This window comes from Poecilia reticulata, chromosome 20 (genome assembly GCF_904066995.2).
Source record: "Poecilia reticulata chromosome 20, P_reticulata-male-v2, whole genome shotgun sequence".
Lineage (NCBI taxonomy): Eukaryota > Metazoa > Chordata > Actinopteri > Cyprinodontiformes > Poeciliidae > Poecilia > Poecilia reticulata.
In genome coordinates, this window is record NC_088849.1 from 96408 (window position 1) to 115432 (window position 19025).

The 19025-nt window shown below is 39.7% G+C and overlaps 1 protein-coding gene across 6 annotated transcripts in view; it reads right to left on the reverse strand.

The window, feature by feature from the left end:
* Nucleotides 1–16309, reverse strand: part of arhgef4 (Rho guanine nucleotide exchange factor (GEF) 4) — an 87543-nt gene extending 71234 nt beyond the window's left edge. For 3 of the 6 annotated variants that reach the window (XR_014085250.1, XR_014085251.1, XM_008438224.3), the window contains exons 1-2: nt 16200–16309; nt 15692–15961 (exon numbers count right to left, since the gene is read on the reverse strand). Coding sequence is in view for 3 of the 6 variants with exons in the window: in XM_008438224.3 (XP_008436446.1) it covers nt 15692–15961; nt 16200–16287 (358 nt within the window). In the remaining 3 variants the exon portion in view is untranslated. The remainder of the gene's footprint in view (nt 1–15691; nt 15962–16199) is intronic. The other 3 variants (XR_536409.3, XM_008438225.3, XM_008438226.3) reach the window with 3 other exon arrangements.
* Nucleotides 16310–19025: the final 2716 nt, after the last annotated feature.

Sequence of the window (19025 nt, forward strand, 5' to 3'; positions counted from 1 at the left end):
CCAGCTGAAACTCTACAGTACAAAGAGGAAGCCATTTCTAAGCTCCACAAGCTCAGCCGTTTGCACTGGTCCAGGAGTCATTTAAAATGGACTGAGGCAAAATGGACGACTGTTCTGTGGTCAGATGAGTCACGATTTGAAGTTCTTTATGGAACACTGGGACGCCATGTCATCCGGACCAGAGAGGACAAGGATAACCCAAGTTGTTATCAACGCTCCGTTCAGAAGCTGCATCACTGATGGTCTGGGGTTGCATGAGTGCTGGTGGCCTGGGCAGCTTGCATGTCTGGAAAGGACCATTAATGCAGAGAACTATGTTCAGGTTCTAGAACAACATACGCTCCCATCTAGACGCATTTTAACTGTCAAACTTGTGAATTTTAGGAGTTGAAAGTCATCCGATGAGAGCGTTGGTCCAACACCAACAGAAGTAACTGACTGTGTGATTGTAAACTTATCTATAAATATCATAGTATAACCTAAGAAGTATTTGGTTTCTGTTTTTTTTTTTTTTTTACAGTATCACAATTTTTTCTAATGTTAAGACTCACTTAGGTAAGACATTCTGTTTTTTCTGGATTTAAATTTCTTTTGTTTTTCTCTAGTATTCAAAAACAAACTATCCAAGAACTGTTAGTTGCCATGTGCCGATAAATTTGTCACTTCTTGGGTTTTGTGGGTTCACTCTTTGAGGCAGCGGGCCCACCATGATTGGTTCCCTGCCCGTATTTAGGTACCTCAAAGTGTATGCACTCTCACTCGAGATCAGGAACCACCTTGAGCAACAGGGACTATCTTTTATGGTTGGTGTATGCGGTGGGCTCCAGGGCGCCACCTCTTGGTTTGTATGTGCTGCGTAGAATATGACTAGCATACTCCAGTGGGTGTAGTTGCTTCATCTGAGCTGGGCCCAGATGGAGCTTGTGGTGCTCTGTTATGTTGGTAATGCTTAAAAATGTTGGAAAAACATTTGAGCTAATAAGCACCAAAAAATTAAAAAGAAATCATACTAGTATTGGGAGTATTTCCTTTTTAATTAATTTTTTAAAACTAGTTCCATATATTTAACTTCTTCCAATTTGTTTATACGTATGTTTGAGAAATAATCAAGTAATCTCTCTCTTTTTTAAAAATTTTAGCTAAACAAAGTGGCGACTCAGAATACTCTCTGTCAAGTTCAGATATCACGGAAGAAGAATATGTTCCTGATTCTGAAGAATCTGAAGATGACACTGACAGTCTTAAAAATAGTGACGGCTCAGCAGACATTACACAGGTCAAGAAGAAAAAAAGAGGCCACAAAAAAAATTCTCTTAAAGTCCAACCAACTGAATCTTCTTCAGTTGATCAGAAAGATCCTGGAGAATCTTCTTCAGGTGATCTTATAGTAATGACCTTAAAGAAGAAGAAAGATGGCAGTAGGGTTTATAATAAAAGATACTACTGTGCATTTTGTAGCAAACCTTACAGCAAAATGGCACGTCATTTAGAAGCAAAACACAGTGATATGCCAGAAGTGGAAAGTGCACTGAAATGCCCAAAAGGTTCTAAAGAACGAAGGCTGCAGCTGTCCTTGATAAGAAACAAAGGAAATCGTGCACACAATAATAAAGTCATTAAAGACGGAAAAGGAATACTTATTCCTCGCCAACAATCCACTAAATGCGCCAAAGCTGGTGACTACTTACATTGTGTCAACTGTGAGGGTTACCTCAAGAGGAGGTCCTTATGGAGACACATGCAAAGGTGTTATCTCAGTCAAAAAGTAAAAGGACTGAAGCCAGGAACATCTAGAGTCCAAGCCGTTTGCAAATATGCAGAGCCAGTGCCAGACAATGTCAATGCACAGTTTTGGAAACTAGTTCTTGATATGCACCATGATGACATAGCAAAAGTTGTCCAAAGTGAGAAGTGCATCTTGAAATTTGGAGAACATTTGTTCAACAAACATGGTCAAGATGTTACAAGACACGAATACATCCGACAGAAGATGCGTGAGACCGCACGAGTTGTTCTACAAGGAAAGAAAGATGGCAAGTTGAAGACGCTGTCAGACTTCTTTGTGCCAGCTAACTCCCCTCATGTTATAGATGCAGTTAAGAAAGTGGCTGGCTTGGATGAAAGAACAAATGTCTTCAAAACGCCATCTTTAGCACTCAAGTTGGGTCACAACCTCAAGAAAGTGGCAAATGTTCTTGAATGTGAGGCTATCATCTCAGGCAATGAGAATACCATGCACAATGTGCAAATTTTCAAACAGATCTGTGAGACCAGATGGAGCGAGTGTGTCTCTTCCCATGCCCTTAGGAGTTTGAATGAGGCTAAGTGGAATGCTCCTCAGCTTATTCCCTTTGCTGAAGACGTTAGGAAAATTCACCAGTATCTTGACACAAAAAGGATGGAGTGCCAGAGGAATATGAAGGAAGAAACTGTAAAGAAGAACTGGGCTGAACTTGCCAAGATCACGCTTTGTGAGGTGATAATATTCAACCGGAGAAGAGAGGGAGAAGTATCCAAGATGCCACTGAATGCTTTCACCTTGAGAGATACCTCTGTCACCCATCCAGATGTGGAGCTTGCTTTGTCAGAACTTGAAAAGAAGCTGTGTAAGCACTTCCAGCGAATTGAGATTAAAGGCAAACGTGGCTGAAAGGTTCCCATTCTCCTCACTCCTGATATGGCATCATCAATGGAGTTGCTTGTCCAAAATCGGCGCAATTGTGACGTGTTGGATGGGAATCCATACATGTTTGGAAGGCCACAGACTCTCAGTCACTTCAGAGGATCGGATATTATTCGTGAAATTGCTGAAAACTGTGGAGCAAAACACCCTGGAGCATTGTCTTCAACCAAACTAAGGAAGCACATGGCCACCATGTCAAAGGTTCTTAACCTAAAGGACAATGAAATGGACGACCTAGCTGACTTCCTTGGGCATGACATTAGAATTCACCGCCAGTATTATAGATTGCCTGAAGGGACATTGCAGTTGGCAAAAATCAGTAAAGTATTGCTGGCACTGGAAAGAGGACAGCTCTCCAACTACAAAGGAAGAAATCTGGATGAAATCAGCATTGATCCACAAGGTAAATTGGCATGATTTATTAGTGAAGATTTAATTTGACCCACTGGGATGGCATGTTTTATTTTGATGTTTTTGTACATCAAATAAATAAATAAATAGCTCAGCCAGCATTTTTCCATATTACATATTCCAATTGTAGTGTTTTTTGCTTGTTTTAATCTTTGGGAAATTCAATCATAATTTCCCATTGTAAATTGCTCACTTGAATGGTAAGAGAACAAATGAAAATCTCTAAGACTGTGCTGGCAGCATATGCAATTCTTCATTGTTTAATTTGATGGCTATTGATACTTAATTTTCCAGAGAAAATGTCTGTGGACAGTGGATCGGACACCAAAGAAGAGATTGTCTCAGCTGAGAGGGATGCTGGAACTTCATCTTCCAGATCACCAGGTGTGGATGGCAACAAAAAAGTAGAAAATGGTGAGGAATCACAGATTCATTCATTTCTGCCTTTTGTACAATCTGTTGTAAAAACAGCAGTGGGCTTTTAGATTTGTGCTTAGGCATTTTAACTCACACTCTAGTAGGAATGGGCCAATCAGGTTTTTTGCTGCCGATCCCGATACCAATCACTCATGAGGCCAATCACCTGGATTGGCTGTTAATTTTTCAGTTTTGGTATAAATACTGCTACATGATCTGGCAATAAATTCACCTAAATTAGACATAAATTACAAAATATTTGCAGGCATAATACAGCAGATATTCAGTCAAAAGGACAACTGAAAAACCTGAAATTAGTAAAATAATTAACAGTAAGGTTCTCAGTACCATAAATTTTGCACAAGTCAAATAAACCTCACAACACTGCCTATATCAAATAACGTCTAGAAAAAAATATTCATTCAGAGTCAAATGCAGGTTGCATCAAAGTAGACAATCTTGAGTTACTGAATCAAAACTTCCTGAGAGATCAGCTACAGTATATATATATATATATATATATATATATATATATATATATATATATATATATATATATATATATTACGCACAAACACACTTTTGTCATAGTACCCCCAAGAATTTAAAACTACTTTCACCCCTGCATATATGACAATATGTTAAGGCGCACCCAAAACTGCATTGACGCACAAGGGGATCATTTCCAGCACTTTCTGTAAAGAGTGAGTCAAGATTTTGGCATTTCAAGTTCTTTCTTTCTTTGTGGAAGGCCGCCAGTAATACTATAGTAACGAGGGCTACTTTTTCGTGGGCCATCCTATAGAAAGAGATGTTATGGAGGAAAATCTGAATTAATAACATACATATCATCGCACTACTAAAGCCTAAACCTACTAGTCTAACAACATCAAGCATAACATCTTAGAATAATCTGAATTGATATCAGTTACAACAATATTTATTTTTGCATTAGGATTATTTTTTGATTAAATTGAATTGAACAGCTGTGCATTACTGTTATAAATGAAGTATTATTTATCTTTGAAATTGAGATGATTAAAATTTATTACATTTTTTAAAGGTATTTCCCAGCTCTAGTCACCTATATTCAGTGATGGAGAAAGTACTCAAAAATGTACTTAAGTAAAAGTAAAAGTACCACATTAACATTTTACTTAAGTAAAAGTAAAAAAGTACTGGCTTTTAGAAATACTTGAGTATTAAAAGTAAAAGTACTTGCTGAATACATAACCTAATCGCTAATATCATTAAGTGAACCGAATTTTAATACATCAGAAATGTGCCATTTTAATAAACAATGCCACAGATTAAACATGTTCTTATTGTGTTTATTCTCTGTAACAGTTTAGACTTAGATATGTGATTCTATGAATCATAATTTCAGGGATGGAAACATCTCGTCTCCTGTCCTAACATAACATGAACTTCATTAGTGGCATTTATTTAGAAACAAATCCAACTGAAAGGGGATGGAAAGAAGGTGAGGGGAGGCAACCAAGGAGCCACGCAGCAGAGTTGTAGTCAAGACCACCGAACCTGAGACCAAGACCAGCACCCTGCGCTAAATGACAATAAAATTAAGTTTACCTATCAAAATTGGTTCCCAGATTGATCTGAAAGATCCACATTCCCATAAAAACACCTAGATGTTAAATACTTAGAGCTGACCAGTATCACTTAAAACTCATTTCATTCTGTTTTGCTTTCATCGCTGTGCTACAATCTGCAGAGGTCTCCTGCCATCCCTATATAAATAACGCCCTGGGCAGTTGCCCATATTGTCCATGTCAGAAACCACAACTGTCTGCACCATTAAACCATGAAACATAGCAATTAACGGTAAACAACGTTCAACTATGAACAATGTCCAATGGCGCAAGAAGTAACCAAGCAGGAGCACCGTGACTGTTCTCATCCTCCCTCCTGCTGCCATGTTTGCCACCATGACAGGTGACAAAATCAATGAGCATGCTCTGCGTTCATACATTCAACTTTTACTTATTCCACAATTAAATAAATAAATGTCTCTGTGTGTGTTATATATATATGCCTTCAGGCCCGTGCAGAGACCACTAAAGGGGAACGTGCCCAAAAAAAAAAAGGGCACATCCAACCGTATTTTAGGACAGAATATTAACAGCCTCTCAGCTTTCAAAGTTTAATAAACAATGATAAATTACAACATTTTGAGAGATACAATCAAAGCTAAGGAGAATCTCTACATAGAGCATAACACTATGCATATGTAAGATATTTTATTAGTAATTTCTTTCTGCAGGTCTATTTTGTTATAGGAAAGTTTTGCAATATTCAAACCCGCAATTTAGCAAGATATGAAAATCAGAGCTGGACCACCAGACATATTTTGTCTTTACAGAATTACACTATTAAAAATATAAACAAGGGCACAATGCAACCTTTTAGTGACTGTAATCTATAAAACAGAGCTGCCTGTTTGCTGCAGTGGAGATGAAGACGGTCCATTCAGGAAAGCAGAGCTGCAGCAAACTTTAAGGTGGAACTGCAGAAAAAAGAAAAAAGAATTGTTAATGCATGTCACCATGAGAAAAGCCTACTGAGTTTTGCTTAAAAACCTTTTTTAAACATTTAAATCACACATTTTTGTGTCATGCAAAACAAACTTATTTGCGCTTGTCATAAATCTTTTCTTGCTATTCTAAGGTTTTGTTTGTGAGTCAAAGTTTTGTTTGTGATTCTCACATGATGTCGTGAGCAGGAACTAAAATCACAACAAAATATTTCTGATGTGTGCAAATAAAAGTTTATGTTTGGCAAATAACTTTTTACGTTCACAAGACAAAAAATTGTTATTTAATTAAAGTTTTTTTTAAACAAAACAGTTTTTAGAAAGAAATCATTACAATTCCAAAAAGTTTTGATTACAATTTTATTTGACTAAACTGAGGTTAGTTTTTTTTCCATTGAATAATTGGGGAAAAAATTAACTTCATACTCTGTGAACCAGAAACTAAACTTAAAGTCTGGTTGAGTTTTTTCCCCTTCATTAATGTCACTTTAATTACATTCATTATATCTATCATAGTAATTCAGGGTGAGTTATTTTTAATTCTAAATGAATATCCTTGTTGGACTTTTATTTAAGTGTTATTCTCCTTCAAGATACATTTACCTAACGCCAGAATAAATGCAATGTACATTATGCAGCAAAGGAAATTAGAAGATCTGACATATATCCATTATGGAGATGACAGGTTTTGGACGGGCGATGTGCCTTATTGCATAATATATACTAAAGAATGACTGATATCATTAAAGATACAAGGGAGAAGCTTTTAGTTATCTTGGTTTGCTAGCAAAGTCGTTAGCTAGCAGCTAGCTAACAGCACAACAACAACAGCCTAATGTCTGTATGATAAAAATAGTGAATCGGTAGATAAGAACAGTTTCTCCTCACCAGTCTGTCTCCTCCCCTCAGTAGTTCTTCAGAGAAAGGCAGACGCAGAGGCCTGTCAGTGTCTGTTGTATTTCATTACCTCTCTGCTTAAACCGCGACTCCGAGCTGAAGCAGAAACGATACTTCAACGTTTCCGTCATCTGACAAGAAGCAAGTTACTCCACTTTATTCACCAAAAACTGTTCTGTAATCTGGAACGTTCGCTACGTTGAGCTCCAGTTAGCCGCCTTATCTCACTGCGCGAGAGGCAACTGCATCATGCGTCACGGGCTAAAGGTCAAAGGTAACAAGGTGACCAGAGGGCTTATTATGTTGTACAAAAAAATAATAATAATTTTAGTACATGTTATGTGTCACAAGGGGGCTTAGAAAATAATAAATAAAAAAATACAAAAAGATTGACCAAAAGGGCACTTGGGGGCAAGGAGCAAAAAGGGCAGGTGCTCAAGCCCCCCCAGCTACCCCCTCTGCACGTGCCTGGAGGCCTTAGTCCTCCAGTGTGTGTATATATACACACACGCGCACACAGACACACATATAGCTACTGCAGTGTACAGAAGAACAAAGAACGGCTCTCGGTGAGGTTTCAGTCGTTTAGGACTGAAGATCCGTCCAGAAGAATCGGATCGTTCCTGAATGTCATATCAATGCAGACTTTGGTCACAGTGTTGTCCCATATATGCGACACCTCAGTCAAAACCTCCACACAGTAATTCAGCTCATGAGTGTCAACTTTTTTTCATCGCAGATGCATCATGTGTCTCTGTACAGCTAGCTTTGCTAGCATCACGTCCACATAGCTTACCTTTCTTTAAGCTTTCCTTCCAAGTGATGCTAAAAGTTGGACGAAGTCCCACCGTCTGTGAAAGCGAAGCTGCTGATTTTACATGTCGCCATATCAATTTATACAGAGCTATTATATTACTGACATTAGACAGACATCTCCTCCCGCTCAGAGGAAACCACTGCGCATGTCTGGAGCTCCGCGTGCGAGTAAAGGTGGAGCCGATGGGTGACAACAGACACTACGTCACGTTATTGCTGGGATTTTACGGCGCCACCTTAAGAACCTGAACTTCACATTTTGACGGAAAAAAAGCTAAATGCGACTTGGATGTAACGAGTAACGCGACAGTTTAGTAGAAATGTAGTGAAGTAGAAAGTACAGATACTTACTGTAAAATGTAGTGGAGTAAAAGTAGAAAGTATCCATTATTAAATCTACTTAAGTAAAGTACAGATACACGAAAATTGTACTTAAGTACAGTAACGAAGTACTTGTACTTCGTTACTTCCCACCACTGCCTATATTTCAGTCTCCAGGCAGGGGAGTGGGTTATGAGAGAGGGGGAGACATGTGGCAAAGGTCATCCGGCTAGGACTCCCCCGTAACAGCTGCGTGGAGGACTAAGGCCTCTGTAAATCATACCTCTTAAGTTTTGTATATAAAAGTAACTGAAATGTATTTTTAGATATCAGATGGGTGGGAAAATGGGAGTGGAGTGGGAGGGGAGTTGTGGAAGACTACTGACTCAAGGGTGTGGGTAGTTATTGTTATGAGACATTTATGGAAAAATATGGAAGCACAGCAGAAAAGAGAGGTAAAATGTGGTAATTTCTGCCAAAACAGGAGACTTGACAGGTACAGTGTATGTGTTATATGCTTTACAGCTGCTGCACCACCACGACATCCCACTTTTCCAGAATATTATCCAACATTTGTGCAAAAGAACTCAATTGATGACTGCATATCTATGGTTTTATTAAATACAGTATGATGGAACTTAGTGTAGTTTTTGTATTTGTGGTCTGAGCTTCAACTCCAACTTAAGTAGGAAAACAGACGCCTCAGGCTTGGCATGCCATATAAAGGCAACCCACTTTCTGCAGAGCCCAGTGTGTGGTTTTTTTATGATAGATGCTTTTAGACACTTTTCCTTCTTCCCATCACTGCTTCCTGCCTCAGAGATGAGGACAGTTGGCTGTGTGTGCGAGCGTGTGTTTATACATTTTCCTGCATTTTCACTAGCATTCTGAAGCTTGATGAGCCTTATGGAGGTCATAAGGCTCATCTAATGCATGGAAAATGTAACTTTTGTTAAGGTTAAGGAATACACTGCTAATGATTAGGGTTAGTGTTTGAGCTGCACATAAATCCATCCATCATCTATCCGTGTTCTTCCGCTTACCCGGAGTCAGATTGTAGGAGTAGCAGCCTAAATAGGGAGGCCCAGAATTCCCTTTCCTCATCCACTCGTTACAGCTTGTCTGGGGGAATCCACAGGCCAGCCGAGACACAGTCTTCGGTCTTCTTTGAGAACTCAGTGCAAAGTCATTTTATTATTAGCTTTTTTTTCTTCTTTTTTAGAAATACTGTTCATCATTCACCGCAGTCTTGACATTAAGTTGTTCTTTGAAGTGACGACTAAGTAGCTGAAATGTTTGTCAAGCATCCCTGTAAATCTTAAATGTTAGAGTAACTATGTTCAGAGTTTCTGAGTCAGCACTGTTTGTACAGGAAATATGAAACGGAAACTGTTTTTATGCAATATTTTATTGAATGTTCATCTATGCTTGAAGTATTAGAAAATAAATGAAATTAGACAAACTTAACTTTCCCATTCTTATAATGCAAGAAAATGAAGGTCCTACACAACTGTACCTACTAGGTTCCTTTTGAGAAAAGAACAATCAACTCACAAATGTAGAACATTTTAGTTCTTTAACATGTCTACCATAAAAACACTATGATTCACTTTTCCAAAGCACAAATTTGACCTTTGTGGTAATATGATCAGCACTTAGCTTTACATTTCATAAATGCTGAATTTTGAAACTGGACAAGTTTCACAGAGTGAAGAACTGTTCACAAAACAGAACTGCAGCATTATAAATGTCACAACCAAAAGACAGTGATGTGCCTTTTGGGTTTACTGCGTCTCTTAAGGCCATTTGTTCGTCAGTCGGTTGCACAACTTGAATTTGGTACTGTGACGTTTGACTCTTCCTGAAGAGGAAGCCCGCTCTCTGTACACCCTGGAAAACACAAAGGGATCAAGAGAACTCAAAATGTACTTGATGACTGCAGATTGCTATGTTACAAATTAAATGAATGATAGTATACATGCTACACATTAAATTATCCAATTAAAATGTACCTCTGTCAAGGCAGTGTGGGGTTCAGGAATTGAATGGTGTGTAACTTAATCAGAATTTGCTTATAATTACAACATTAATCACAAATTTTAGCATAGCTCAAACATTCTTTGTAACCAAAGATATATTTTGGAGATACAAAGTAGTGGGGATTAAAATGATTTTAATAAGTTAACAGCTGTACTTGCAAGCATATATTTTTCTCAAAATGAGTTAAAATCAAATGAAAAAACAAAGGAGGTCGTTTCTAATGTTGCTAGGTAACAGAACGACGTTTTGTACCGCAAAGTAAAAAGAATGTAAATTAATATATATCAACACTTGTCAGATAAGAGAAGCAGTAGTTTGGATGACGCTATAATGACCATAAATGTATTAATTTATTCATAAATGAAGTCACATGAACAACACAGTAGATGAACAGAATGGGGTTGTGGTTATAATTAATGTCTGAAGAGTTCACAGCCCCTCCTTGAAGCACACAAGGCAGCCATGTTAGCTTCTACATTAGCGGTAGCATCTCCTGGAAAATTACGACTTTTATTAAGACTGCCTGTCTCAGTCTCACCTAAGACACATACAAACAACCCGGAAAGTTGTTTGTATGTTGATTCTAGACTTGGCGCAAGTGATATTCCTTTTTTAAATAAAACAGGGGAAAATTGTGTGTAGGACAGCCAAGAGAAGGGGGTGGAGGTCTAGCAGGTAGCGAGAACTAATATGCCAGCATTACATGGCGTAAGATTAACAACGGCCCAAACCCGTGTTTTAAATCAAGCTTTAATATCATGTATCAAAGTTCATGCGCAAAATAAAATATCCTACAGAAATATGAAAGCATAGACTCACCGTTGGGTTTGGGTTCGCCTCCATGGTCGCTGACCTCGGTGATGCTGGTATTTCTTCAATATGACGCTTAGGTCATGTGATTGGCTGGGTGTTGAAATCTGACATCGATTGCTAATGTCTGTGACCTGAAGTAACCTCGCCATTTTTGTACAGCGAATTTTTAGATGTTGAATTTGAGACAGCAAATTTGAGCAAGTTGAATTTTTAGGACAGTGAAAATATTGCATTTGAATGTTTAAAAGTTGAATTTTTTTATATGCTAAATTTTTTTAACACTGAAAAATATATATATTGAAAATTTCGTCACTTTGAAATAGGAATGTGAATTTTTTTAACAAATGAAAATTGCAAACGTGTACAAATAATGATACTGAATTTTTTTTTAGGTCAAAATTGTATTCTGAACTAATTTTGAAATTGAAAAAGTAAGCGCAAATATACAACATTCAAGTTTCAAATGCATTTTCTATTCAAATTCTGATGGCACATATTTACTTCCATAGATTCCCCTCTGTTCTTACGTCACCGCACTTTCTGATTGGCTACCTGTCACATTCAGCAGGTTATATTCTTGTTCCCAGTCAGGAAAAATGCCACAGGCTGCAAGAAAAGTGCCAAGACAACCCAAATTGGGTATATTCAGGCTTTAGCGGGAACACCAACATGCAGAAGCCTTATCTGTAAATTAGGGTTAGATGCTGAATGGAACCCAAAAATAATCTTAATTTATTACAAAAAAGTTAAAAAATAATTAAACAATGAAGAACTGGGCCCAAAAACTGAGGTCAACATAACAAACTCCAACTCAGGTAGTAACACAAAGAACTCAAGCACAAAACTGACCTAACAAACAAGACATGAGGGGAACTTAAATAGTGGCTGATCAGATCACTGCTGACACACAAGGAGTAATTAAACATACAAAAACTTAAACAAATACTAATCAATACAACACCAAATCTTTAAATTAAACAAACATTAGACTGAAACTACCAAATAGAAGAAACATTAAAGAAATGGTCAAATTAAACTAAAGAAAACCAAATTTCCCCGTCCCCTGGCAAACAAATGGAACGACCCTCTGAGGAGGTTTGCCAGCCATATATGGATGTCAATTAGCTGGAGCTCTTCTGTGACCCTCCAGCAGCTCCAAAGGAAACTGGTAACTCAAAACAAATAAATTAATTTGTTGCTTTTAGCAAAAATATAAAGAACTGACAAATAAAGTTAACTAAATGTGTGCACTTCAAATAGTTAACTAAAAAGTCAAGCTAATGAAAATAATTTTCAAAAATAAAAATCTAAACTATTCACTAATAAATGTCTAAATTAATGTTAAGGATGAACAAAAACTAACAGTTACCATTCAGGTCTGTGTGGGTCAACTGTCACAGACATAAGTCTGATGCTGGCTCAAAGTCACATTTTTATTTATTATTTACGCAAACCACCTGTCACTCACATTCAAGCACTGCTCTGCATTTTAAACCTGTCTGTGTCTAGAATAAGTCTGTCAGTGGAACAGCAGCAGCACCTTAGTCAATGCTGTGGTTTAGTGGGACGAGAGAGTAATTAATAGCACATTGACCTTAAGTCTGGATGCCTGTACGGCATCGGTCATCACTTCCAGTCCTGAAGGACCAGTGTCCTGCAATTTCTATATGCATCTCCACTTCAACCTGAGTCAACTATTAAACTTTTGATACTGAGGAAATAATTGTTGATTCAGGGACTTGTGTTTTTGGACACCTGTCCTTGAGGACTAGAAGTCTCTGCGAAGAGGTTGATTGGAGCTCCACTCCCTCCTATCCAGAACATTGCACACAGACGCTGCTTAGCCAGAGCAAACCAGATCCTCTCTGATTCCACCCATCCTCTCCATGGTCTGTTCATCCAGTTGCCGTCTGGCAGGAGATTCTGTAGCATCCGCTGCAGAACAGCCAGATTCAGAAATAGTCGTCTCCTACTGACTACCAGATTGCTCAACAATCCCATCATGAAGACTGTCTGAGACTGTTCAAAAAATACTATGATATATATATTTAGCAAAACATTATTTGTTTTTTATGTAATTAAAGGCACACTTGTGTTTCTGTGTGTGCTCCGGTGGCCAAGTGATGACATTTCATTGCCAATTTCACTTATGCTTCTTTGTGCATTGACAATAAAGGCGCTTTCGCACGGAACGGAACGGTTTCGACCGTGTTCACATTACAACTTGCGACCGGTTCCACCCGGCCCCATGGAACCACAAGAGCTAAACTGCAAAGTCCTCAAGAAGTTTCTTCGGCCTCCACATCTCATAATTTCACAACAGTTTTATCTAAGCACCTTTTCTGCCAGCAAACAAAAATAAATAAATGAAAAAGCATGTTTATAAAATTTAATTAATAAAATTAAAATCAATTTAGTGGAGTTTACATTTTGATCAACTGTTTTATTTATAAAAGTTTGCTTTTTTAACAGTATAGACTTTCCTTCAGGGACAAACATATTTTCATGAAGTGTGAAAGGCTTATATTTGAGAGCATATTGGAATATGTAAGCTAATTTAATGGTATACGTGAGAGATTTTGATGGTATACTGTATATAAGAGTTTCAATCCCTTTGGGAGTTACCTTCAGGGAAATTGCAGTTCCCATCTCCCACACAGCACCAACACATAAAACAGTACATGAAATACTTAAATTAATGGGGTTTTGTTTTTGTTTTTAATACATTAACAGCCCAACAATAGTCATTCTGTTTCTATTGTACTCCTGTTAGCCCTTCCAACCTCCAGTGAGGAGTTGAAGAGTTTCATTGTGTGACGGACAAAGGAGTTCCTGTGTGTTGGTCTTGTACTTTGGAAGAAACAGTCTCCCACTGAACCTGCTTTCCTGGCTGCTGATGACAGTGTGCAGAGGGTGGCTGGTGTTGTCCATCATAGCCTTGAGTTTCTGTAGGATTCTCCTCTTTGCCACTGTTGCCAGAGAGTTCAGTTTTGTGGCAAACACTGAGCCAGCCCATCTGACTTGTTTCTCCAACCTGGAAAGGTCTACCTTAGAGATGCTTCCACGGCAGCACATTACAGCAGTGGTCCCCAACCCCCGGTCCGTGGACCAATTGGTACCGGGCCGCACAAGAAATAGTGAAATATTTCTGTTTTATGTATTATTTGAGTCTGGAGTATCTTTTATTTTGAAAATCCTTCTCTCGGTTACTTGCGCGCCAACACTGAGGCCACAAGCAGCAAAATGAGCAAGAAACAGATCAGATGTTTTTGGGCCTTTTCCCCTTCTTTGCAAAGGGGAAAAGGCCCAGAGAAGAGACAGGAGAATGGATTTATCCTGGACCGGCAGGTGAGTCCCACATTACAAGCCGCTCTGCGTAACATGCGGCGACCGGCTGCTAATGAGGCAATGAAGCTTCAAGCTGCTTCGCCACATAGAGACCAAGCAGGCTGTGGATATCAGCAACACTTCAGGTGTCATTGTCTCCCATCACCCCCTGATGGACCGTCTGGTTGCAGAGAAACAAGCTCAGGGCTCCGTTAGTCATTATCGTGAGTTAAAATTTTCACGAAAGTAAAATGTTCGTTTTTGTGGCGCTTCTGTATCTTATTTTGAAGGGATATATAAACATTACCATAGCGACCAGAGTCAGAGCGTTTGGGCTGCGGTCGTGAGTCTGCGATAAAAACTCCAAGACAACCCAAATTGGGTAGGATTTAGCGGGAACACCAACACCTCCAAGGCCGCAGAAAAATTGTCCAAGTTTTGACTGGTCCGCGGTAATAAAAAGGTTGGGGACCACTGCATTACAGGACGCTGGCGACAACAGACTGGTTATACAACGCCAGCAGCTTCCTCAGATGTTAAAGGATCTCAGCCTCCTCAGGTTGTACATCCTGGTCTGAGCCTTCTTATAAAGCTGCTTGGTGTTACTTGTCCAGTCCAGCTTGTCCAGCCACAGACCAAGATATTTATAAGTCTGCACAAACTCTACCTCCTCCTCTCCAATCAGAACTGGTCGTGGACTGCTTCTGTCCCTCCTGAAGTCAATAACTGAGAACTATAACCAGAGCTGAGCTGTGATCAGCTCTGATTTCCCTTTCTGATGTCAAAGATATTTTAAGAAGAATTTTATTGAAAGTAAAAATCATATCAAAGTGAAAAAGTGCTGTTGTACAGGAGAACATCTGATTGTATGAAAAAGATTTGTGTTGAATTGAAGAGAACTATATTAAGTATTGTGAGAAATCCTATTTTTATTAATAATATAAAAATGTAATTGATCTTCATGTTTCTTATAGGTCTGTTGGACTGCACAGTCTCCACAGTCTGTGTGTGAATCTTTGTCTTTGATGCCTGCTAAACTAGTAAAATAAAGTGAGCTAAGATGCAATAATGGAATGAGACAAACTGACTGGGGAGCCTCACTGACAACACCCAGAGGAGGAAACTGCAGCTAGAGATCAGCACTGTGTTTACAAGGGATGCTTGAGATACTTTCTGGCTCTTTCTATAGTCAACACAGTCTAAACATGAGCACATTGCCTTCATTTGCAGTGAGCAAAAAGCATACAGGATACCTCACGCTCCATGAAATGATGAAGGCAACGTCTCAGAAGGTTGTCGTTCTAATACAGAGGTCAAATTAAGTGCAGAGCGTCCATCAGAGGAAAAATGTTATCTGCAAATTGCTTATCTGCAGTAAAGGGGCATTATAACCGTGACATACGCAAGACCCTTACCTGTGGTGGAGTGCAGACTCTCCAGGCTCCAATAGCGAGACAGGACCCCCCTCAAAGTGCTGCCCAAGCTGTCTCCTCCTCCTCTGCCTCCACCCATACATGCACCCACACCAAGACCTCCGTCCACCATGCCATCCATTACAGGGCTCACTGGGCTCCCTCTGTCAGACTCGGACCCTGGTGACAGTCCAGAGCTGCCGCTGCCGATGCTTCCACAGCTGTCCCCAGGCAGGGGCTCGCCCCCTTCCAAGCCCTGCTGTGTCCGCATCCCTGTGAGGATGCACAACAGAGAGGGGGGGACAGAAGTTCGCAATGAGAACTTAGGGGAAATAAAAAGATGCAGGAGGTTTCCCTTTCCCAAGAGAAAGAGATTGAAGCAGAGGAGGAGGAAGAGGATGGGGAGGTGGCTGGTCTGAGATCTGCTACACTATTTGTTGTGATAAGCCTCTGCGATCAACCTGCTGATTTCTCCGCCTATACACAGAACAGGAGAGTCGTAGCAGCATACCTCTCCTCCCTGTCACTCCCTGCACTTTCAGCTGCGCCCTTTCCCTCCGTTGCTGCATCTCCTTTTCTCTGTGCAAATTGATCTGCATGCCTTCATTTCCTCACAAAGCTCTGTCTCGCATGCACACTCCCTCTCTCACACAAGCTGAAATCATTAGGGGTCCCGCAGGGGGATTCGTGTTGCTCGACAGAACTGCTTGCCTGATAGTGACAGAAAGACTGGCTCACAAACGCAGGATATACACAGACCAGTGATGTGCAGTGGGGCTCATGGCTGGTGAAGCATCACTCCTCTAGAGTCAGATGTACAAATCTACAGTCCAACATAGAAGCTTATATTTCAGTTTTGACCTTAACTGATTAAAGCTTTTAATTATGCTTTAACTAATAATTCAACAACATGATAGGAAGAAAAAGAAAAGAAAGAGAAAAGAATATACAATGTATTATATGATGTATAATACATTGTATATTGTTTTATTATTACTACTTACTTTACTTTAAATTTGCACATATATGCATAATATATAATCTTATACATTATATATTAAAATGATTTGATTTCTGAAAATGTAAATGTTTGTTTAGACTCCCCACTCTTTTTCCAAATTAAAATTGTAAGCTGTGTATGAGCTTACCTTTATTTGTATATGAAGTCCATGCACATATCCTTCTCCACAAATATCTATATCACTCTGTTGTAAAAAGTCCTTTTTCTATCTAATTTTCCTTTCATCTTTAAAATCTGGAAGCCAAAGAGGAGAGTTACCTTAAACAGTTTTATTCCAACTTTGTTTTCTATGTTACTCAGACTGTTTTCAGTCAGCAGATCCAGCTGCTGACGGGATCTGGGCTGGAGGTGAGCAGCTGTGTATAGAAGTTACTGCAGAACCTCAGCTGCTAAAGAAAGACTCGGCTCAAAGCATTTGGAGGTCACAAAATATCACACACACATCAGCAAAAATACTGTACCAATAATTTGAACCGCAGCATAAAGACATTCCACAATTTTGTCTTTATGCTAATGGTTTGTTGTAACAGCTGGAGCAGTTGCAGAGGGAGTTGTCCACCTACGTTTGTTTGCTACTCACCTGAGTGCTTGCTGCCATACTCCAGAAGCAAGAAACGAAAAAGGGGATCTAGAGCCGGAGTCCAGGCTCGTTTGAGATGATTGCGCAGATTTTTGGCTGGTCAGTGGTGTCCACCTCGATGTCTGCGGATTGTGCCATCCAGCTTTGAGTCGGACAAGTGACAGGAAGCCGGGCTGGTGGAGTCCTCCACCTGCCTATCATCGGCATTTGACTCGCCTTGCATGGATGGAGGCCTACATGCTCACCAACAGAGTTCTCTTCGTCACAAACACTCCTCTGCGTGCCGCTGACTATGGATGCAGGAGATGCTAATCTCTCGTCTCTGCTACGGCCCTCCTCAGCGTTCGTTCCATCACTAACAAGTCTTTTGCTGTGAGTGAACTGTTTACGAAGGAATCGCTTCATTTTATGTGTTTAACATAAAATGAAGCGAATTAACAAATTTTGTTCATTTGTGGGAGCTCTGTCCAGGAAACTGTTCGGTGCTTGCAACACCCCGAGAAGGGCGGCGAGGCGGTGGACTAGGGGCCGTGTGCAGACTGGTTAATCCACCACCTTTCTCCACTTTTGAGCTACAAATAATGAAAGTTGGCTCTTTTAACTTATTTTACTGTATTTTAGTATACAGACCTCCAGGCGCGGCTGGAGAGTTTTTATCTGAATTCACTGAGCTGCTGTCCTCCATCATCAAGCTGGAGAACATTTTAGTTTTGGGTAATTTTAATTTACAAGTTGATGATGATTCCTGTAAGGTGGCTGCTGACCTTATTTCCATTACTGAGTCCTTCCACTTCACTCAACATGTACATGCACTCACTGTAAAGGCCATAATTTGGACCTTGTTTTCTCTTTAGGCCTCAATGTGGAACATGTTCATGTGGAGGACATTTTCTTCAGTGATCACAGTTGCATATATTTCAATGTGTCCTTCAGCCCTGATCCTGCTCCTCCTAGTCGTTCGATCCAAAAAAGGATCGTAACTGATCACACCTGCTTCCTTACTTTTTAACTCCTTGGATGTGGACTTAGCAGTTTCTTGTTTTAACATTTACTGTAAGGACATTTTGAACTTAATTGCACCTTTAAAACAGAGCAATGTTCAGTGTACAACCATCCTTGGATTAATAAGGAAATAGTGACCTTGAGGAGAGTATGCCGGAAAACTGAACGTTTATGGAAACCTACTGATCTGGTGGTTCACAGGCTCCACCTTAAAGACCTGATCAGTTCCTTAAATGAGATTATCAAGAATGCAAGAGCCAATTATTTTGCTAATCTCATCAAATCAAAAGGACGAAATCCAAAAATCTTATTTGACACAATAAAGAACATTGTTTCTCCTCTGTGTGCTGATCGATCGGCCACTGATCATAATCGGCCGATTTCCGTGAAAAAGTGTATGATCGGTGATCGGCAATCACGGTCTCTTGTTGCCGATCACACAAACCGATCACCTGCATCTCATTTCTCAGCCTGCCTGTGCAGCTGGTCTCCTCTTTCCTTCACTCTGCACAAACGCGCAGCAACAAATCCTAAGCGATGTGGAACTATAACGCACTGAGTCAATGGGGAAGTTTGCGTGTTGCGGCAGAAAATTGAAGCAGGTCAAAATGCATCAACACAATGAAGCTAATACGACATAAAAACAATGCCATACTTGACGGAGTTTGGCTACATCGAGGCTCACTGCAGTAAAAAAGACATATGGAGGATCAGATAGCAGGTAAAGCAGCGCA